Source organism: Bubalus kerabau, chromosome 13 (genome assembly GCF_029407905.1).
Source record: "Bubalus kerabau isolate K-KA32 ecotype Philippines breed swamp buffalo chromosome 13, PCC_UOA_SB_1v2, whole genome shotgun sequence".
Classification (NCBI taxonomy): Eukaryota; Metazoa; Chordata; class Mammalia; order Artiodactyla; family Bovidae; genus Bubalus; species Bubalus kerabau.
The window spans coordinates 61,857,869-61,881,781 of NC_073636.1; the positions used below are offsets into that span (position 1 = coordinate 61,857,869).

General features: G+C 46.9%; 1 protein-coding gene across 7 annotated transcripts in view; it reads right to left on the bottom strand.

Moving 5' to 3' along the window:
- The window catches only part of BCL2L1 (BCL2 like 1), a 51,154-nt gene that overhangs the window by 23,347 nt on the left and 3,894 nt on the right, over nt 1–23,913 (bottom strand). The window contains exon 3 of one of the 7 annotated variants that reach the window (XM_055544701.1): nt 5,252–5,503. The exons of 5 other annotated variants lie outside the window; for them this stretch is intronic. In XM_055544701.1, the coding sequence (XP_055400676.1) occupies nt 5,444–5,503 (60 nt within the window). In that variant the 3' untranslated portion in view covers nt 5,252–5,443. One more of the 7 variants, XM_055544702.1, reaches the window with a different exon arrangement.

Consider the following 23,913-nt stretch of genomic DNA (forward strand, 5'->3'; position numbering starts at 1 on the left):
GGAAAACACTTCCACAACCAGCAGGAGGCAGAAAACGCTTTCTAAGAGTTCATCGAATTCCAAAGCATGGATTTTTATGCTACAGGAATAAACAAAGTTATTTCTCATTGGCAAAAATGTGTTGATTGTAATGGTTCCTATTTTGACTAATAAGGACATGTTTGAGCCTAGTTATAATGATTTAAAATACATGGTCCAAAACCACAATTACATTTGCACCAACCTAATAGCTTGGGTCACTGACCATAGTACACTGTTAAACCTTCCTGTGCTTTTTTTTATCTAAAAATGTTCCTTGTTGGCTGGCTGTATTACTGGGTCTGGCACATAGTAACAGTATCACTTGATACACAAAAGTGTGATCTTTGTATCGAGAGCCTGCCATGGGAAAGCACTCAGTAAATATGCTGAATCAGGCCCTGACTGCCCCGGTGGGAGGCTGCAGGGAGGAAGATGCTCCTGTGAGCTGGCACTGCTGCTACTGGCCCACGATGGTGATGTCTATCAAATCACAAGAGCACACACCCTTTGACCCTACAACTGCACTTTGAGGGATTGATCCTCCACAGACACCCTGTAGTCACACGTGGGCCAAACGACAAATATAGAGGGCTGTTCAGTGAGCAGCCCTAATGGGGCTAAAAAACTGCCTCCCAAATGTCTACCACTGCACCCCACTCCAGTACTCTTGCCTGGAAAATCCCATGGGCAGAGGAGCCTGGTAGGCTGCAGTCCATGGGGTTGCGAAGAGTCGGACACGACTGAGCAACTTCACTTTCACTTTTCCGCATTGGAGAAGGAAATGGCAACCCACTCCAGTGTTCTTGCCTGGAGAATCCCAGGGGTGGGGGAGCCTGGTGGGCTGCCGTCTATGGGGTCGTACAGAATTGGACATGACTGAAGCGACTTAGCAGCAGCAGCAGCAGGAACTGGTTCAATAAAGGACAGTATTGTGTATGGAATATACTGCAGCTATTAAGAATGAGAAAGTTCTTGATGGACTGATATGGAATGATCTCTGAGAGATACTGTTAAGTGAGAAAATCAAGGTACCAAACAGTATTTATAGCACATAACTGTTTGTATATCATGGGAAATATATGTGATTGCTTATGTCTACAGAGTCCACTCTCCCAGGAAGGGAACTGGGTAGCTAGGAGAAAAAAGTGGGAAGGAGACATTTGTCCCTTTCAAAATTTGAACCCCATGAATATATTATCTATTCCAAGAAAACTAATAAAAAGTTAAGGGCAGGGTGGTTTGAGAGAGGACAGAAGAGAAAAAGAGAAATGAATTCTCCCATAAGAAGCAGTTGGGACTGCCCAAAGACAGACCCTGTGGCCAGTTATCACACTATCAGAAAAAAAAGACAATTCTGGTATTTGCATCCTGTGACACCAAAATAGCACCACTACTGTATGACCAGCTACACTGGGGCTGCCCCCATCGCTGACCCTTTGGCCCCAGGAAAGGACCAGGTGCCATGATGAAGTTTCTCTGTCCTCTAGGTTAAGTTTGTCCAGGTAGAATAACAGGGAAAAGAAGGTTCTAGTTAAAGTAAAAATTATCCCTGACAGTCTCAGGAGAAAAAACGAAAAAGCGGGGACCTAGTTCTGGAGGAACATGGGCAGTCAGGCTTTAGGGGGAGGGCTGGCAAGCAGGCCTGAAAACCCCCCTCCTCCTCCCACCTTTCTTCCCCTAAGCCCCCAACCACTCCTTCTCCTCCTGTTTTCCTTAACAATCTGCCTGCATGCTAAAAAACACTCTATCAGGGACTCCTAGAAGTAAATGGAGACCCAACTGGCTCTGGAAGAAATATACATGGCTAATCAAATGTAAGAAAAGATGCTTTACTTCATAAGTAACCCTGAAATAGTCCTTGAATATTTTTAACTTTTGATTTTGAGAATATTTAAACGTGTACAAAAGTAGACAGAATGATAAAATGAACCACCACCACTCAGCTTCAACAATTATCAACTTCATACCAATCGGATTTTACGTGTTTCCACTCTCCCTTGCACGCATGCATGCTAAGTCGTTTGTTTCAGTTGTGCCCAACTCTGTGACTTTATGGACTGACGATCTATGGACTGTAGCCCGCCAGGCTCCTCAGTCCATGGGATTCTCCAGGCAAGAAATACTGGAGTGGGTTACCATGCCCTCCTACAGAGGATTTTCCCAACTCAGGGATCAAACCTGTCCGTGTCTCCTAAATTGGTAGGTAGGTTCTTTACCACTAGCGCCACCTGGAAAACCCACTCTCCCTTACCCCTGTATTATTCTGAAGCAAATTCTAGACATAGTTTAATATGTGCTTCTAAAAAAGGAAAAAAAAAATTCCATAATTACAATACCATTATTGTATCTAAAATTTGAAGAAATCCAACAAAAGTGATGGAAGGGTTTTAAATGTGATCAAAACTCCCAAAGAGGGCACCTTTGTTCAACATGAAATATTAATGCAGTGTATATAATAAGCTCTAGGTACAACTGAAGTTATAAATAATTCAGATTTATAGATGTTTAAAGCCTATTGAAATAAAGGTATTCCACCAACAAAAATACTAAGATGACATGAAAGTCAATTCTAGATCTATTAAATACTTAAATGTGAAAGGCAAAACTTTAAAACTTTAAGGAGAAAATACAACTGTCTTTAGGACTACAGATTAAGGAAGGATTTCTTCAACATAACACAAAATGTGTAAATTGTGGAAGAAGAGATTCAACTACACTAAAATTAAGACATTTTAGGGGGCCTCCCTGATGGTCCAGTGGTTAGATTTTACCTTCCAGTCCAAAGGGTACAGGTTCAATCCCTGGTCAGGCAGCTAAGACCCCACATGCCTCGGGGCCAAAAAACCAAACCAAAACACAAAACAGAAGCAGTGTTGTAACAAATACAATACACTTTAAAAAAAAAAAAAAAGAAATTTCAGTCATTAAAAGATATCACATATAAGGTGAAAAGGCAAAATGCAAAACTGAGAGCCTACATTCACAACATATGCAGACAAAAGATTAATGTTCAGAATATGTAGAGAATGCCTACAAATCCATAAGAAAAAGGCATATCAACACTAAACAGAGCAAAGAATTGTATAGATATTTTACAAAAGAGGAAACATGAAAGGTCAATAGATGTAAGGAAAGATTCTCCACTCCACCTGTAATCTGAGAAATGCAAATTAAAACCCCAAGATACCATCTCACACCCACCAGCTATATACAAATTTTAAAGTCTGACTGTATCAAGTATTATTAAGATGTAAAGCAATGGAAACTCATATGCTTCTGCTTGCAGCATAAATTCTTACAAACACATAGGGTAACATTTGGGCATTATCTTCCATCAAGCAATTCCAATCCTTACAGCAATGTTTCCCACTGTGGACCAAAGACCAGCAGCAGCAGTATGGCTTGGGGACTTGTTAGAAATGCAAATTCTCAGGCCCCAGTCCAGACAGATACAAACACTGTAAGGGTGGAGTCCAGCAATCTGTGGTTTAACAAGCCCTCCAGTTGACTCTGATGAGCAGCTAAGGGGTAGGAACCACTGCCCAAGAGAGATGCTTGAACACGTGCATGTGAGGGGGAGACACACACAGATGTTGTTCAAAATCACACTGTTTGAAACTGCAAAAACAAGGGAACAACCCAAATAACCACTGACAATAGAATGGATAATTTGAGACATAATCATACAAAGGGACATGAAAATAAATGAACTACAGCTATACACGTAACACTGACGGATCTCACAATATTGAATGAAAAGAGTAAACTGCAGATGAATACACACACTATGATATTTAAATGAAATTTAAAAGCATGCAGAAGCATACACACACACACACATACACATTAAAACTTTAAAAAAAGGCAAGGGAACGGTAAACACAAATCTCAGGAAAATGCGCAGGGGGTAGCTGTAACTGGAGGGAGCTTCTGAGGTACTCATAAAAGTTTGATTTCTTAAACTCGGTTACCAGTTTACAGGTGATCATTTTCCTACTGAAACTTTACATATGCATAAGATATTCTCTGTTGTATTTATGATAAATTTCTTTTTTAAAAAAGAAAAAAGATATGTTGAAACAGTGCAATATTTGGAGTCAGAACTGCAACCATTCGCTCTGACTACATGTGTGGTGTCTAAAGAGTTAAGCCTGTTTCTGGCCTGCCAGTGGGAGGGCAGGCAGCAGCTGGGGCACAGTGGGAGTCCCTGGCTCCAGCTGGCTCCAGCCTAGATCTGCTTGGATCAAGCACCACGCCCAGGAACTGGCACCTGTGTGTGTGTGTGTGTGTGTGTGTGTGTGTGTGTGTGTTGGGGGGGGACGGCCTCCGGACAGGTGGCACCTGAAGCCCTTGATGACCTGTCCATGTGAAGAACTGGGCCCAGTTAGAGGGATGGTAGCCTCCTCCTCCTCTAGGAGCCCCTCCATCTGGTAAGAAAGTATGCTGGTGGCATTTCGGAGTTGGTGAGGAGGGGACGAGGTTCTGGGACTCAGGGTGGGGGTGGGCAAGGAACTGGGTGGGCTGGGCTCGGATATCACCGGAGGCTGCTGGGATTAGCACCTGCTGAGAATGAGATTAGGTTTCTCGGGACGGGCTCATCTCTCTAATGTCCCCCCAGCCCCCCCCCCAAAAAAAGCTGTCTCCCTGTGGCTTTTCTCTGCTGGACAGATGGTGTCTGAGCTGTCTTTTGGAGGGTGGGCTCCTTGAAAGGGTGGTGGAGGTGAGGTGGGAGCTGATGCCTGCTTGGTCATGGGATTCCCTGTCTTCCACAATAATAATGATCAGAGCTCTTACTGAGGCCCTACTATATGCGAAGTACAGGCTTGGTAACTTAAACACTTGCCCCAAAGTCAAACAGTAAACAAACGAGGCCTTGCATGCAGGCAGCCCTCGCAAGAAACTACTGGCCATGATGATATCTTCGCCTTCTCAATAAACAGCAGCAAGCTTCTTCCAGTTACTCAGGCCAAAAACCCAGACTCTCTTCTCTCTCACACACCCCTTATCCAATCTTAGCAGATCCACTGGACCTGACTTTCAAATTATACTGATGCACTGACCACAGCTCACCACTTTGACCACGCCTCCACCCTCATACAAACCACCCTCATCACCTGCCCAGCTTCTCACTGGGCTCACGCTCCCCCTCTTGCTCATGCAGTGAATACAGGGACTTTGGTTTGTTTAATGCCGTATGCCCAACCTATTACTCAATGCCTAACACATGGCAGCCACTCAAAAATATTTAATGAACAAATGAATGAATGACCAACCTCTCGACCAACCTCTCTCAGGAAATGACTCAGATTCAGAAGGGAGGAAGGCCTGAGTGTCCTTAGTTTTCTCAGCCAAGATGACCTTTGGTACCCCAAGGCAGTGGTCAATGTCCTTCCCTATTAGGAAATGTCCTGGGTGCAGAGCATCACCGCTGTGTCATCTGCTTGTGCCTGCACACATGCACATACACACTGGGCCACAGGAGCTGGAAAAGAGCCACTTCTGATTAGGAATGTGTCTAGGGGACTGTCCCTGCACTATATACATGGTGGTTTTCATTCTCATGAATGAAGAGTCACTCATCGGTTCAGAATGGAGGATTCTGAACTGAAGAATGACAGGGTCTGATCTCTACTTTAGAAGGATCATGGCCACTATTTGGATAATAGATGGTTGAGGGGGTCGGCGGGGTGGGGGGGGGGGGTGGACACAAGGGCAGAAGCAGGGAGGCGGCTGTAGAGCTGTCCAGGTGGGAGAGGGAATGAGCAATAGCTTTGCCCTCTCACCTCCCACTGCCGGCCTTTAACCAGGCTAAGTTCTCCTGCCAAATGAGAAACAGTGACAGCACATGCTGGGGCTTCCTCAGCAATTTCCCTTATGAATAAAGCACCTCATTAACCCCCTCAACAGTCCTAGTAAAGCAGATTCTAGCAATACCCAAGTTTTACAGAGAAGAAAACGAAGGCACGAAGAGGTAAAGTCACCTGTCAAGATTCTACAGCAGTCAGCTTCCAGCCAGCATCCATCCATAGCCTAGCCAGACTCCAAAGCCCAGTTCCCAGACTTGCTCAATGGCCTTTTTTTGAGGACCTGTCTACAGGGCTACCATTCACTGAGTACTCCCTGGGCACTAAGTGCACTGCTGAACGCTGTACCTGTATTATGTAATATTCCAATGATCAAAGGAGTCACATACCCTGGTGACTTCCATTTTACACATGAGAACAGCAAAGCTGAGAGAGGCAAAAGTCACAGAACAAGTAAGCTTATTGTCCTACTCACCTGCCACTGAGCCATCATTTTACTATTTTTCTTTTTCTCTATTTTCTTCCTTTTCAGTCACTGGGTCAATGGAAGATACCCAACAGATCATAGCGTGGTGGATGCTCTGCTCTAAAGTATCAGATGTCTTTTGTCCCCTTGACCTGATGCTAAATGCCTTAAGGTCAAAGTCCACAAATAACATTTGTTTGCCCATCCTACAGCACTGGACCTGAGTCTTGGACTTGGGCAAAGGAGATGAGAAGGGTCAGGAGTTCTTGTCAAAGTCACAGGGCTAAATGAAGGTGGAGGAGAGGGGCCCTCCTATGAATCCTACACCTGGATGGCACAGTTCCTTTAGCTTGAGAAGCCTTGAGGACACTTTTGTCTGGGAAAATGCACCTTCCAACTCTTTATGGGGAGCACTGTTTCAGCTAACACCCTGTAGACAGGTGGAATGTCCGTACCCCAGTCTCGTTCTGAAGAGACTTGCGGAGTGGGAAGGAAGGGGCAATGACTTTCAGTTCCCGTTAATGTGTCTAGAAGCAGCAGCTGATTCAGCTAGATGATGTCACCTTCCTAAACCTCCTGACCAGCAGCTGAGATGGTAAAAGCAGGAAACTGGAGGCTACTCAGCTGGCTAAGCCCGAACATGCCTCTGGCAAAGGCCAACAGTAACCCCAGGCTCTGGAGGCATCCTCCTGCAGTTGAGCAAAAAGAGTCCTCACAGATGACAGGATAGTAGGTGTCCTTCAAGACCGTCATGCCAGGATACTACCCTAACTCTCCTTTTGCTCAGCAGCTTTCTGCACATCCCAAACTAACAACACTTCACTTATTCGAGGGTGGAGCCCTGGAAAGAAGCCTGGGTTTGGAGCCAGACCATGCTGGAACTGAACCCAGGTTCCACCATGTCCAAGCTGCAGGACCCTGGGCATGGAACATCATCTCTCTCAACCTCAACTTCCTCATGGAAAAGAAACAGGGGCTAACAGCCCACTCATCACACAGGCTGGGTAGGAGAATAAACAAGACAACTGACATAAAGTGTCTGATTGGGGAAAGATGCTCAGTAAGTGGTGGTCGCCATTACTCCCTTTGGGTCGGAGTGAAATACCAGTACCACAAAGGGAAACCAATGCCCACACTGGACCCACTAGCGTGAGAGCCGAATATATGCATGGGCCTAAAGCCTGGACGAGCCAAGTTTAACCTGCCTTGCTTTTCTGTTTGCAAAAATCTTTGCTTCAGATCTTCTCAGGCTGGCTTTCTCCTTCATCTACACTCCGGTCAAAAGTCACCTTCTCAGAGAGGCCTTCTTGACCTCCTCATCTAATGTTGCTTCCCTAGATTCCCTGAGACTGCATTACTCAGTCTCATTTTCATCTGAGATCATCTTGTTTCTTGGGGTAGCTGGCTTCCCAGCTAATACAGTAGTTCTGTGAAAACAGTGTCCTTGACTGTCCTGTTCATCACAGCATCCCTGGCCCTTAGCACAGGTCTGGCATGTACTGGTGCTCAATAAACATCTGCTGAATCAACAAATGAATGAATGCACCTGCAATGGCCAAAGGCTAAACTGACAAGGACCCCACACTTACTCCTCTGCTGTCAGGTCCTGGCTCTCATTCCAGATGCTGGGATTGCTACCTGGGAATCAGTGAGTGGACCAAGAGGTGGCCAGGATGGGCATCCATACCTGGTAATAACTCATATGTTGGGATACCAGGACTGCTGAGGAGGGCCTCAGACTCTCCTGCAAGTCTGGCTTCAGCTGACCTTTCGGTCTTTATTACCTAATAAGCGACCCTTCCAGACACATTCCAAAACAGACTGCCACTCCTATGGGTCTCTCCCTCCTTGAGAGTCCATCCCAATTTGCACAACGGAGGTCATGTGGAGCACAAGCCCCCTTTTTCCCTGTCTCTGCAGTAAGTCCCTGCACAAACTCACCTCTTCTGTGAAGTATTGCTCTTATTTGGCATTTAGCATTTATTATTGGTTTTCTCAAGATCTCTTTGTCATGTTCATAACATCTTTTCTAATTCAACTGGAAGTACTTCAAGGGCAGAACTGGCTCTTCAAATGGTGATATCTCAATTAATAAATCTGGGGAAAAGCCTCTCTTTGAAACAAAGCTGGCTGGGTCCAGAAAGGGCCTGCTGGCCAGGCCCCTTTGGTGAAGGAAGCGGAAGAGATCATCATGCCGCCTTAGTCCAGGAGCGAGGGAGCCAATAAACCCTGGACAATCACATGGAGTCTGGGATGATCCCAAGGTCATGCACATGACTGGATTTTTAAAATATACCATCATTTTCACAAGTCTGGGCATAATTTACTTACCGATCATAAAGAATGATAGAAAAACTTTGCTCAGTTCCAAGGACTTAGTGGTATCTGCTTCTGTGAACTAAGATAAGCTTAGTCCTGGCCCTCATCTTATCTATACTTTCCTTTCCCTTGACTCCACTCACTATTTTATCCTTTTGATCATATGAATTTTCCTAAGTTGCCAACTAAGTTTCCAACTTTTTTGTAAAACAGAGTAAGGCTCTAATAAAATATGACTTGGTCCATTTCTCTTTTAAATGCTACAATGGTACACAAAAACAACATCCCAAACACTTCATTATGACACAGAGCAGTGACAAAAATAATGCCTGAATCACTAAGCAGAGTGCTTGGCACTTAGTGAGCATTCAAAAGGTTAAGTTGAAAGAACCTCACAATTCTTACTAGCTTCTTTTCTCTGGGCCGACTCAGTTTTCTCATGTGTAAAATAAAAACAATGTCTTAGGTTTGTTCATTTGTTCAATCATTCATTCCAAAATCATTCACTGAATGCTTACTACCTGTAAGGAACAGTTCTAGGTACTAGAGATAAAATGATGACCAAACTAAAGTCCTTGTAATCATGGGGCTTATATATTCTAGAAGGGTGACAAAAAAATCAAGTAAGCAAAAAGAAAATTTCAGACAGATGTTGGTGCTGTGATAAAAATACAAGAAGGTAAAAGACTAGAGAGTAATTAAGTAGTACAAAGCTTGGCTACTTTAGATCAAAGGTCAAAGAGAACTGCTCAGAGGAGATGACCTGTGAGCTGAGTCACCTGAAAGAACCAGCAAGGCAAACACCAAGGGCAGAGCACTCCAGGCAGACCCAACAGCAACTACAAAGACCCTCCAGCAGGGACAGGTAAGCCTGGAACAGCAGGAGCCCCTAAGCTAGGCGTGCAGAGAGGGAAAATAAGTGGTAAAGGATGGAGAGGCAGCCAGTATCAGATCGTGCAGGCCTTAGGAAGGCCTCAGTAAGGACTCTGGGTTTTATTCCAAGTGGGTGGAGGGTTGTAAGCAAGAATGTGACAAGATCTGAATTTGGTTTCCAAAAGACCATTCTGCCTGCAATGTTTGGGAAGAAGTGCTTTTTTTAAGGTACTCTTTTAGCTCCAATATCTGATTCCCCTGTCATTCTAGGCTCCCATGAATTGGAAGCTCCTCAACAAAGAGGAGCAAAGAGGAGGAGCATTTTCAGCCCTGGGGCAGAAGCAAAGAATATGTGCCACCTTGTTCCGCAGATGGAGGGAGTGGCCCAATCAGGGAGGGGTGGGAATCCCAGCTTGGAAAACAGCATCGCCAAGCCACCTGTATTGTTTCTGCCTCCTGTGTGGAAGTTTCTGCCCAATGACACAGTGCTGTGGAATGCTCTCCCCACCTCCCCACACCCAATCTTCCGTTTACAGAGGCCAGAATTGTACTTTGCATTCCTCCCAGGATTTAGCTCAAATCTAGCCTGCAGGAAATGGTCGATAAAAAGCTACTGATTGATTAATGATGAAAGGGAATATTCCCAGCCATTAGGCAAATATTAATGAGTATTATGAGTACTATGTTGGGTCTCTGGGGATACAAGGTGATTAAGATGAGTTCTTGCCTTCACTGAGTTCAGAATTCAGCAGATGGACCAAAACCACAGACAGCTACAATGAGTAATAGCAGCAACACTGATGAGGCCCTCTTTATCCAGAAGTAGAACACTGGGCTCTGGTGCCAGACGGAAGTTCCAATCACCACTTACCAACCTAGCATCTTTCTACAAACCCCTTAACTTCCCCATGTCTCACTTTTCTCCTCTGTAAAATGAGAATTATAGTAAGAATGCCTACTTCAATGGTATTGTTTGAGAATTCAATGAATACATATGAAACACTTAAGGATAAATGCTCTGTAAATGTTAGCTATTATTAAAATTGGGCTTCCCTGGTGGCTCAGATGGTAAAGAAACTGCCTGCAATGCAGGAGACCTGGGTTTGATCATTGGGTTGGGAAGATTCCCTGGAGAAGGGAATGGCTATTCACTCCAGTATTCTTGCCTAGAGAATTCCATAGACAGAGGTGCCTGGAGGGCTATAGTCCACGGGGTCGCAAAGAGTCAGACACTACTGAGCAACTTTCACTTTTTCATTATTAAAATTACTGTAACATCTGTGCCAAGCTCAACATGTATGATCTCATTTCATCCTACAAAAACCCTACAAATCAGGTATTATCGTCTTCATTGTTGAGACAGGGGAACTGAGGCTCAGAAAGAAGAATGAGTCCAAAATCAAACAGCTGGTATGTGAAGAAGCCAGATTCAAACTCAGCTCTGCCCCACTCCAGAGCCCATACTTTCAATAATGAAATGATCTCACTCTCTTCAAAAGCCCCCAGCACAGTACAGTGCCCCAAACATAGCAGAGGTCTCTGGTTACCATTCCATGGTTGCTGAAGATCTTCCAGCAGGAGGTGCTGTGATGCCCAGCGGAAGCACTTCTTTCACCTTGAAGGGGTTTGAGAAGGGCTCAAAGGACACTGACCTGGGTGCCAAGTGTAGACTTTGCTCTGGAGTTGTACGGGTTCTCCATACTGAAGCTTGGGGTACTAATTTGGAACCCTATCTTCCACCACTAAATCAGACCCAGAAACTGCTCCCAGGTGCCTGGACACCTGCGTGGACAGGCAGGCAGTTTTCTCCAGGCTGACTTCTTGTCTGGCCCTACTTGTCTCTCAGTTTCATCACTTAGCCACCAGCCTGGGGCCTCTGCCTGCACCTGCTGCTGGACCCAGTCCCAGGGGACCCTGCCCCGAAGGGCCATTTCTCAGTGACTCCCTGGGGACTTCCTTGATATGGTAATCCCTAGGGTTCCATATGAATGTGGGTGTTGTGAGCAAAGGGAAATTTTTTCTCACTGAGTAGCAGACAGGGAGTGGGTAGAACAAGGGGTGGTTGTTCTTGTTTTGAATCAGAGGTGAGCGTGGGGTGAGGCCCACTGGTGCCTCCCAGTTTTATATTTAAGCAGTACTGATCCTGGCCAGTCAGAGTTCCCACTCAGCAGTCTGGCCAAGGTGGGTGAGGACATCCAGGGGTGAGGAATTAGTAGTCATTTCACCTTCCCATTTGAGTTATTACTCAGAGGTCTGGCTTTGCTGCGTAGTTAGACTGCAGAAGGCAACCAATGGCTGAATCAATAAATGACCAAACTTCACAGTGAGAGGAAAAGGAAAGACCCTGTATTTGGGGAGCTTTTACTCCACACCAGGCTCTGTGCCAGGGCACTCTACATACACTGCTCATCAACAGGAATGTTCATCAACTTGGACACTAAACACACAGCCTGGCAGTAGCTGATGGCAGTGAATGGGATGTGGTTTCCACCCTCAATCAGCTCAGAGTACCTGGCTTAATCTTTCTCCCAACAATCCTGTGAAATGATTAGTAATTCCACTTTATAGATGTCCAAGCTTAGAGAAGTAAAGTAACTTGTCCAAATTCATGAAGTTAGATAAGCCAAACAGCTAGGATATTGCTTCCACCCAAAAAGTGCTTGGTGGTTGAAGGAATGAATGAATGACAGTTATGGTTTGACCTCAGTCAAGGAAGGAGCAGCAACAAGACCAAACATTTATAGTTCTCAAAGTGCTTTTTCATCTATCATCTCCTTGGGCCTCTCAGCTAGCACGAGAATGAGGCAGGGTGGGTGTTATCTTTCTCTAGCAGATGAGGCAACAGGCTTACAACCACACAGCAAACAAGGAGTGAGGCCACTCTGGAAAATGCCAGCGTCCCCACAACACTGTTTAATCATTCAGACGCAAGTCAGGCACCTACTATGTGCTAGGCAAGCTCCTATGCTCTTTAAATATTCAACTCATTAAGTCTTGCCTCAGTCAACAGATGCCTGTCTTCTATGTTTCAGGTTCTGTGGCAGGATCTAGGGACAGAGCAGTAAAAAAAAGCAGAGGAGGAGATCCCTGCCTTCCTGGAGATACTTGGCAAAGATCGAAGAAAATAAGCCCCATTACCAAATGCCCAGTTAGCAACACTGGCCAAACCCCCACAGTGTACAGCATGACTAGGGGCCCTTGTGGAGGATATGAGGAACAAGGTTAGGAGCTGCAGTCCCCAGTTTCAGGAACCTTAAAATCTCCAGTTCTTGCTTCAAAGCGTATCCACACACTCTGTTAGCCTAAAAGTTTGCTCTTGGAGAGTAGCTCCAATTGTGACCACAACTTCTGATCACCTGTGATGGCACCTGCTAGAAACAGCTGGAACAGTAGCTGTCATGCTGAGCAACTACCCGTGCTCCATGCTAAGTGCTCCATGTATCTTATCACATATTTTCATGATCAAAAGAGTCTTCCAAGAAAAGTACTACATTATTTTAGCCTCTTTATAGATGAAGAAACTAAGGCTGAGAGAGATTAAGTAATTTGTCCAAGGGTAACTAACTATAGAGCAAGTAGGATGCAGCACTGGTTTGTCACATTTTGTATCTGGCTCTTAACAGGGATAGAATTTCTCCCAGGGAAGCACTGGAGAGGCAAACATCAAGAATACCAAGAGCAGCTGCTTCCTAGAAGGGCTGGGGCCTCAAGAGCCCCCAACAGATTCTTCCTCACCCTCTTTTATCAGGTCTGAACATCAGTACGAGGAGGAAAGGTAAGCAGGTAACGTTAGGTTAGGTATGCTCAAGCTATCCCTAGGGCAACAAGAGTCCCTGCTGAACCTCCAGGAAAGAAGTCTGTGACCTTCATTTGCCACTCACTAACCCCTCAGAGAGAGACAGAAGCAGGGGTGGCGGGGAGGAAGGGGCAGGGGAGTCTTTTCCCTGGCTTGGGGAAGGGTGAGGCCCACCTGGGAAGAAGCCTGACTGGTTCTTTCCTCTCTTGGACAAGAAGTCTGCACATGTGATATGGTGCATGTCTTGCACATGGACACCCCTCAGGGGAAATGCCAGGATACCTTTCGGACCCAAGAAGTCTCAGAGAGGAGAGACTGGCACAGCTCTGAACTGCAAGCTAAGCTAACAATTTCTAAGCACTGTAACTAGGTCATCAGGTTCCTGGAGAAGCCAGCTGTGACTGGGAGGTGGGGGATGGGAGGGAAATTTTGCAGCCTACGAAGATCCCTACTTCCCTTCAGGCCCCGCCCTCCCTGAAATCTGCACCTGCTCCCAAACTGACCCCTCCCCCCAGCTGGGCCCAGCTGTCAACGGTTCCCAGTGCCCCACCCCTGCCTTCCAGGGGCCGGAACCACAGGGGCCTCTTGGACAGGAGGTACCTTATTGCTACCTGAGCCCTTTGGAAAGGAAGCTGTGGGGCAGGGAAAGAGTGGCCTCTCCTGGGGGGGATTTCTTATGCCACAAGGGCAGTAAGAAAGCTGGGCTCCTTTGGGCCTGCCCAGGGTACCTTCCTGGCATTGCTGCCGCAGGTGGCAGAAGACAGGTGATGTTTACCCGGCTAAGACCAGAGTTGCCAAAAGGCTTCAATCAAGCCTTTGAATCTGCACCTGGCCCAGAGCCCCAAAATAACAACCAGCACTGCCTACCTGATCCACAGGTCGCAGGTGCCTCTGGCTTTTTTTCTCCCTGCAGCTCTGTCTGCTGAGCCCTGGCTGGCAAGGGATCCTGTTCCAGTGATGACTAGGGACCTGGCTGCATCACTCTGGTGCTAGGCCTCTCCCCAGCTGGCCCACCTCTACTGCCAACTATCCCATCCCTCTGTCCACAGGCTCCCACCATCAGTCACCATTCCCTTCTCCCTTACCGGCTTCATGACAACCCAGACCCTCTTCTGCCGGTCTGCCCCCTCACTGTCGCCCAAATGCTTCCTACACAGTTCAGCCTCCACTTCTGTCTGGACTGCTCTTACCCACCAAAGCTGCCCTTGCCACATTCTTTTCACCTACTGTAAGCCTTCACGCTCCACATCTTCCTCGGAGGTAGTAACGACGCCTAACTGAGCATACTGTATTCTGGCACCGTGCTAGGTGGGCTAGAGTCACTCACTCCTTAAGTAAGTATTGCTGAGTGGATCCCTTGTGCCAAGCATTATGAGAGATGCTGGGGATGAAGGAAACATGAGACAAAACTCCTGTACTCTGGGAGCTTAGGTTTTACAAAAGGAGACAGACAGTACGGAGGTAAACACAGGTGGCCTCTGGAGAGGTGATATTTGAGTTGAGACCTAAATGCTAAGACAGCCCTGATCAGATCTAGGGAAAGAGTGATCCACGCAAGCCCAAGCAAAAAAGATCGCCACTGCTGTCTTCATTAAGGGATGATTACTACCTTTCATTTTATGGACGAGGAAACTGAGGACTTGGTGTGAACTGCACAAAAGTCCTACTGCTGGGAAAGCTATCATTCAAGCGTCTAGTGAACTTTCTCCTTCCTGACACTTTCCACTATTGGCACAGAAGAGGGTCTGAGCTGGCAGTGCAGCTGGCGATGGAGAAGGAGCACAGGATGATGCAGGCTGAGGGTGGACGCCACTGGGCCGAGTCACCAACTGAGTAGCTGATGGTGGGAGTGGGCTGGTTTGGCAGAGGTCCAGGTACCCGTGGGATGTGGCCAGCGGGTCTGTCCTCTTCCATTTCTGGAGTCTACACTACAGATTTGGCATCGTTTGCCTGGAGCTGTTCACCAAGGGCTGTGAGTGTATTCCTACTGCTTTAAATGAGTTTGCTCCCTTAAGGACAGAGACATTTTTTTAGCCTGTTGCTAAGTCGCTTCAGTCGTGTCCGACTCTGTGCGACCCCATAGGCGGCAGCGCACTAGGCTCCCCTGTCCCTGGGATTCTCCAGGCAAGAACACTGGAGTGGGTTGCCATTTCCTTCTCCAATGCATGAAAGTGAAAAGTGAAAGTGAAGCCGCTCAGTCCTGTCCAACTCCTAGCAACCCCATGGACTGCAGCCTACCAGGCTCCTCCGTCCATGGGATTTTCCAGGCAAGAGTACTGGAGTGGGGTGCCATCGCCTTCTCTGTTTGTAGCCTAACCTGCATCTAATAATAACAACCCTTCATGTTCATTGAGCAAATCCTGGCCAAGCCTGTGCCCAACCCTAGGCCCTGTGCCAGGTACTCAGGGGTGAAATAAGCCAGTCTGGGCCTGCAGAGAAACAATGACGCTGTGGTTTGAGGGTAGGCTTTGGTATCAGATACAGCTGAGTGCAAGACCCAGCTCTGCCTCTTACAAGGTGAGTCACTCTGGACATGCTATTATAGGGCCTCTTGAAGCTCTGAATTCTCCATCTTCACGCCAAAGCAGTTGTGAGGACCAAAGAGGATGATTATGTCAGGGCATAAACACAGCACCTGGCACAGAGCAAGCACTCAACACACAGCGTCTGTCGTTATTACTAAGGAACACTTGTGCGTTTCACTTTCTCATTTGAGCCTTGCTTACTCTGCGGGGCTGGTACTATTCTCTCAGATGCGTGGATGAGGCTGGAAAGCTGATTCGCATAGTGCAGCAGCACCACCAGCGAGAAATTAAGCTAAGCTTCAAATCTGAGTGCAGAGTTTTATCTAAGGTTTTGTAGAAAGTGATCAATACATCCTGTAACGAGCCTTGCCTGGTGTGTCTGGGAGCTGAGGGAACGGCTGGGCGCCGCACACAGCCTGACTCAGATGGCAGAAGAACACCAGCATGGCCCAGGGTGTGGGGCATGGAAACAGATCATTGAGGAAGGGTACCCAGGCCCCTCACTGCAGTACCCACAGCGTCCCCAGCACTCAGCACAAATAAAGCACGCACCAGTATTTGCTGATTTAACAAATGAAACAAAACTCAGGACAGCTCTGAGCAACGAATCCAGACTTACTAAAAGCAACATCAATAAGAGTGAGTTAAAAGAATTCTAAGCCATTTACTGTGGGATAAGACTCCTGCTGTAGTTTCCTCCCTGAAATGGGACTGAACATACCCACATCACTCACTTCACTATGAAATGATGTGTATAAGACGTAAATTATAAAGTGTTATCATGCACATAAAAACAGTTATCATCATGCTACAGACCACCAAGGCAGTAAAGTGTTGTGAAGACAAGCACCTCAGGTTTGAATCCCGGGTCGTCCTGGTAATAGTCTGTGAGGCTCCGAGCATGCCACTTTTCTCTGAGACTCAGTCTTCTCAACTCTACCGTGAAGATGACACTACCTACCTGGCAGGGTTTTTAAGATGGTTTAGAGATAAAGAACACAGGCTTGGAGTAAGACAGACATGGTTTCAAATCTTAACTCTGCTTCTTACTAGCTGAGTCCCCCCAAATCTCATTGTCCAGTAATGCTGAGGTTGTTGGACAGCAACACAGAAATGAAGCTGGGGAAAGCCCTGCCACATAGTAAGCACTGGATAAACGCCAACAACCATTCAGACACACTCGAGGAAGGGGGTGCAGTGTAGTGTTTAAAAGGGGGAGCTTGGAAGTTACCCTCATAGGCTTTGCCACTTACTAACCGTGCTACCCTGCATAAGCTACTTAACATCTCTGTACCTCAGTTGCCTCATTTGAAAAACAGGGATAATAATAGCAACAACTTCAGAATATTGTCTATGAACGGAATAAATTAATACATGTAAAGCATTGTGAACAATGCCTGGCATACAATAAGCACTTGATAAATGTTAGGTTCTTTTAATAGTAACATTAACAATAATATTAATCACCAAGTGGAATAAGAGGGAGGGACTGTATAATCCTGGGACACGGGCATCCTGTGGAAGAGTTCCAGGGAAGTCCCTGGGCAGCTGTTTGTAGGCAAGTTCTCAGCCTCTGGCAGAAAGACTCTTCTATAGAAAAGACATGAGGCTGAGGGTTCCTGAGCAAAAACTTCAGTCCTGCTGACCAAGAGGCCAGCCTCTGGGGAGGCCAGTCAGGCTCCTTGGAAGGACACAGTGTTCCCGGCCCCGCCTGACTCGGGGGAACAAAGGCACGTGTGTGTGGCCAGGGAGGAGGGAGGGGAATGTTTCCCTTTCAAGAGTGGAACAAAGGATCTGAGGCATAGTTGAGTGCGTTCCAATTCCCTCCCAGGCTAGCTCCCATTCCTCAGATGATTGTCCAACAAGGTTTTCAATCTTTTAGCTTCCTCCTGAAAGGTGACCGCGGGGAGGGGGTGGCAGGCTCCACTCGACCCTCTATCAATCGTCTCCAAGAGGTAGGATTTCTACGTGCCAAACCTCTGAGGAGTCCCAGGCCTGTGCAGGGGGTGGGGTGGGGACCCCTGAGGGTTAATGGATGACATAGGGCACCGCAAGTGACAGGTTTCATGTCCCTCTAGGGGAAGTTCAAGACTACTACTAACTGCTACTTAGTGTGGAGCCAGGAGAGAATCCAGGAGTTTGGACAACCCCCCTTAAAGGGTGGGTGGAAAGGTGTGACAGAACTCAGTGGAAAGCATTTTCTAAATCCGAAAGGGATGATCATGAGCTGGAGAGAGAAGACGGTGAAGGGTCAAAGGGGAGGGAACAAAGAAACTAACTGACAAGAGGAAAGGGAGAGACATGGGCAAAAAAGGAGTCTGTGCGTGGGGAGAGCCTTTAGGAATATTACTTTCCAATTTCCACACTCTAGCCAGCAAGAATCCGGCTGCAGGGCTGGGACAGGAAGCAGTCCATGGAAGTCACTGCAATGGCATTTCCTGAAGAGGGAGAAAAAAACCTCTAGTTCCGAGGGGAGCTCTGGAGTCTGACCAAAAAGTCCTGCAGTGGGGAGCCAGTCTCAAAGCTCTGGCTTGGCCTGAGTCTCATCAGGGGTGAAACCATGAGGCAGAAGGTCCCAAAGGCAGTTTCTTTCTGCAAAAATACTATTTACAAAAATCAGTATGTAATAAATGGGAAGCCAGGTGATGTGATTGAAGGAACCCTAAGATGTGACTGCTGATACTAACTGTCACTATGCAGAGCCATACGACAGGAATTAACTCACTGAATCTTCAGAACACGGCACCATTATTACAGCCATTTACAAGGTAAAAGACTTGCCCTAGGTCACACAGCATACAAGTGATCAAATCTAGATCTGAAAGCCCAAACCCTGCATCTTCCTCCTGATGGGCAAGTCACTTCATCTTTCTCAGCCTGATTTCCCTCTGCTCACCTCCCGGGTTGTCGGTTACAAGCATCAAAAAGGCAAGGTGGGGGGAATTACTGGCAGTCCAGTGGTTAGGACCCCGAGCTTCCACTGCAGGGGCCATGGGTTCAATCCCTGGAAAGAGCCATCCTACAGCATAACTATCATGAAATATGCCACAATGGTGGAACCCACCACAAGGCCTAGGGCCATTGAGAAGCAGGATTCCTAGACTCAACTTCAAACCTCCATCTTATAGATGGGAAACTGGGGCCTAGAAGTGATGTGGCCAAGGTGAAACAGTGAGCTGAGGCAGATTTGAGACTAGAACTGGGATCCTAACAAAGACCAGCATTTGACTAACATGGCAAAGGAGCACTACAGAGCTCCTGGCAGGACAGGAACACTGCCGGGGCCTGCCTGCCTGCCCTAAGGGTGTGCCAGGTCACTGTGGAGTCCAAACAAGGGAGAACAGATACTGTAGATTCTGTGAATAGGTCTCTGACACAAGCTCTGTGCAAAGATGGTCAGAATTACGATACCAACTACTGACAGACTCTATGCATCTCAGGCAGATCTCGTTAGGTCTTTGTGAAGCAGGTAATACCTGCCCTAAGGTTCAGAGAGTTCAAGAAGCTTGCCCAAGGTCACAGAGCTAGACACAGGTGATCTGGGACCTCAATCCAGACACGGTGCAATTATTCAGAAGCAAGAGTGCTAGAGGGAAGGGCCATTCAGGATACCACATTTGAAGAGACTATCTCCAAAGAACATCTAGCATACTTAAACCTGATTCTATGATTACTAAGCTAAGTGGTTAAAAAATGTGGCTTTCAAGGTGGTCGGACCCATCAATACGCCATGTGAGTCTGGTCTTGTTCTTTAGTCTCTTTTCACCATTTCCACCTCTACCTCCTGATTCAAGCCACTCTTCTTCCTCACTTGAATGCTGCGCCAGCCTCTTCGCTGGGTTCCCCTGTGGAATTCAGAACTTGTGGAGCTCATCCCTGCTCCTGATCTTTTCCTGGGCTCTCATTCAGCCAAAGTCGAGTCCTCATCACGGCCTGTGATACGCTGTGAGACTGGCCCCTGGCTACTCTGCCCCCTCAATTCCACCCACTCTCCCCTCTCCCCTCTGACCACTCTTCGTCTTGCTGTATTCTCTCCAGCTGCACTGGCCTTCTCTTTCATCCTTGAGCCTGGCCAGCACACTCCCTTCTGAGTCCATCCCTCTGCTTATAACACACTCTCTAAAGGAACCCACATTAACCACCAACTTACCTTCTTCAAGTCTTGGCTCAAATATTACCTTTCAGTGATGCCTTCCCTAGGCACTCTTTTAAAACTGCAGCCTTATCTCCTTTGCTAGGCATGCCTTGTACCTCAATGTACTTTATTTTCTTCATAGCACTTAGTCTCAACTGATATATGTTACATATGTATATAATTGGGGCTTCCCAGTTGGCTGAGAGGAAAAGGCACTGGCGACACACTCCAGTACTGTTGCCTGGCAAACCCCATGGACGGAGGAGCCTGGTGGGCTGCAGTCCATGGGGTCGCTAAGAGTTGGACACGACTGAGTGACTTCACTTTCACGCATTGGAGAAGGAAATGGCAACCCACTCCAGTGTTCTTGCCTGGAGAATCCCAGGGGTGGGGGAGCCTGGTGGGCTGCCGTCTATGGGGTCGCAGAGTCGGACACAACTGAAGCAACTTAGCAGCAGCAGCAGGTGGCTGAGAAGTAAAGAATCTGCCTGCCAATGCAGGAGATCTGGGTTGGATCCCTGGGTTGAGAAGACACCCTGGAGAAGGAAATGGCAACCCACTCCAGTATTCTTGCTTGGGAAATGCCATGGACAGAGGAGCCTGGAGGGTTACAGTCCACGGAGTCGCAAAGAGTTGGACACAGCTTAGAGACTAAACAACAACAATTACATGTTGTCTGTTTCTCCCCATTAGAATATGAGCTCCCGACATAGAAACGTAATTTTATTTAATGCTATACCACTAGTGCCTAGGACAGCCTGACACACAACAGGAGCTCAATTAATACTATCTAAATCAATGCATAAATAATTAGATAAAGGGCAATTCCCATTACTATTATTTTGGTTTGATAAGTGTCTGTTTCTTCAGAAATTTAGTGGGCTTCTTTGTCATTACATACCTGCTATGCCTAAGGCCTCTGCTCCATGTCAATTTAACAAGTATTGACAAGACGTGGAACTCTACTCTCAGGAAACTCCTAAACCTAATGGAAACTCCTATGGTAGTGTCAGAAATGTCTTGATAGTAATTTAAACTCTATCAGTGTGATTAACCTACCCGAGCTCTCCTGTACTATACTAATAAAAAAGGCTTAGCCCCTCTTCCTGCAGATATTTGAAACCAGTGATCATGGTCTCCTGGGTCTTCTTGTCCCCAGGCTAAACAAAAAAACCCACTGGGACTGTCTGACTCAGATCTGCCAACTGGGAACAGGGAAGACAGACTGTCAGCCAGGGAGACAGAAGAGAAGCGGATCCAGGAGCAGACTGACTCCTTCAAAGAAAAGAGAGGGAGTCCTTGGGGAGGACTCCATGGGATTAGGTTGGGGGTGGGGAGAGAGCCCGGCTAATTAAGGCAGTAGGAGATTATGTTTCCCTAGAAGAGCAGCTCACTGGGAATTACCCCTAAATCTATCCATGGTAAACCCAGACAAAATGATGGCTGCTGAAAGAAAGCCCTGTGATGGAAGGCTGAGGGCACTGGAAAAAACCAGGAAGGATGCTCAAGCCTCTAGCCTCAGGACAGATACCTGCTGGGGAAGGGACAACTGACAACTGCACCTTCTGGTAGCCCACACAAAAACCGAGAAAGCCCTGCAGGTTCCACTGAAGGCCCCTGAAAAAACCTGGGGTGATTTTCTACCAGAAGCTGAAGGGCTCTGTGGGGCTACTGCGGAAATCAATCCTAGGAAGCCTGGAAAACCCTATGATGGTGATGGAGTTTTAAGGGCAACTTCAAATGTACCTCCAGAAGAACCGAGTATTTTGAGGGGGAGCCCCTGAGACACTTCTACCTCACTTCGGGACCTGAATGAGATTACTGAAAATTTCCACGTTTGGGGTTTCTAATGGGGTTTCCCCAAGAAAACCGCAGAATTGCCAACAGCTGCTGAGATCTGCAAAGGTCGCTGAGGTGCTTCAGCAAAGCATACATCAGTGCCAATGAAGCCAGAACAGTCAAGAAGAAACCTACAGAAACTAGAAGACCACAGAGCCATGCAGCCTGGGGAAAGGCCAAATGATGTTTTCTTCCCCCACCCCCCAAAAACTGTTCAACAATGGTGTTTCCATCAAGCTAAGGGGTTTCCCAGGGACAGTGATCCCAAAATGGCCTGGCCCACCTGGGTCCTACCACCCAACTGCCCACATTCCCATTGGAAAGCCCCAGAAACATTCAATCTCTGCTATTCTGGTTGAGTATCTCAAGGGCTGGCTTTGTCTCTGAAGAAACTCTGGGGTCAAAGTTCAGTTTTTGGAGGCAGGTAGCCCACTCATTAAAAGAAGTGCCTCCACCATACAATTAAGGCCCAGGAGAGCCTTTGTTCTACATCATTTACTAGAGTCAAGCTATGGCAGGTGGCTATCATTAGTTCACTTTACAGGTGGGAGAGATGAATGGACAAGAGAGACAAACAGGTTCAGCATCTCGCCAGGGGACTCTAGGTAGGCAGTGGTGTGGCTATATAGATGAGGAATTCCAGTCCTTGGGGCATCACCCACAATTAAGCAGACATACTCGGAGTAGGCCATCTTCTCCCTTTATGCACATAATTCTTACCTGCCGGGAGGGCCAGAGACGGTTTTAACAAAAAATTAACAAGAAGCCCACTCTCACTGGGCAAAATCCTGATACTGACTTGAGTTTTACCAGTGACAGAATCCAGAAGCTGCATACATGCCTCTGGCAGCCTGCTACTGCCAACACAGGTGCTGTTCTTTCTGCAGTTCCTGAACAAGGCCAGCATCACAGACTCAAGTGAACACCTCCACAGGCATGTTTTGCTTGGCCCAACAGCGTCTCTGGCTCACATTATTACTCCTAAGACAATGTGATATGGAGGGGAAGAGATTATAGGCTTTGGAATTAGGCCCACCTGGGGTAAATTCTCACTCAGTCACCTAACTGGCTGAGGAATACTTGGGGCCAGTCATTTAAGCTACCAGGAGCTTCATATATAAACTGAGAATAAACCTACCTATCTTAGAAAGTAATTGTGTGGAGTATATGAAATAGCATGTTATTTCCATGAGATAAAGTACCATATCTGGCTTATAGCCAATACCTAGCACATGCCTGCCTCACAGAAGATGCTCAGTGAATTTTGGCTGCATAAGTAAAAGACCTAATACAATGCCTCATGCATAAGATATACTCCATAAAAGCACATTTCCTTTTCCTTTCCTGCAAGGATGCTAAATTTAGAGCATATCCCAGAGTGGAATGGCCCATAATTCTTACATTCATGGATTCCCCAGGCACAGCCTCCAGGAAGGTATGAGATGCCCCTGCAGCAGCCAGTGTGCAGCTCAAATAGATGGTCCCTGAGAGGAAGTGGGCGGGTACCTTCTACCCAAAGGATCCCAATGTCACATGTTCTCTATCTCTTGGCCTTGGGAAGAACACGTGCCCAGAAATGGTTCTGACATAACTGGCTCTTCTGCACATATCCTCTCTGTCCACCAAGAGGAAGTAACATATGGTATGCAGTCCAACGGGCTCTGGTAACTCTTGGGCAAAGAGACAGCAGAAGATGGAATGTCAATCCAGTGGTGACCTAATGATCTTGCCCAGTGTTGCTGTGTCAAAGACTTCTTTCCACACGTAACACTGGGTGACAACAACTCTCTAGTCCAGGTGGCACTCTTAGACACTGGCTGCCAGGCCAGGAACCTCTCCCACGTTGCCTTTTGTTAACAGTTGGCCACAACCCACATGGTATTAGGACCACCAGCCAGATAACAGTGAGGGGCAAACGGCCCAAGTCTCTACTTAGGCCTCAGAGGGTGTGTCGGAAACGCTGCAATCCTGTCCCTCCTGTAGTAAGTTAAACAAATATTTGCCCCTAAAGAAAATCAAAGCAGGCGGGAATAAGAGAGGTCATCACACAAACCAACAGGAACTATTTAATCATTTATTCCCCCAGGGAGTTCATTTACTGAAAGGCTTTCAAGTCGGGTCAGTCTTAGCCAAAG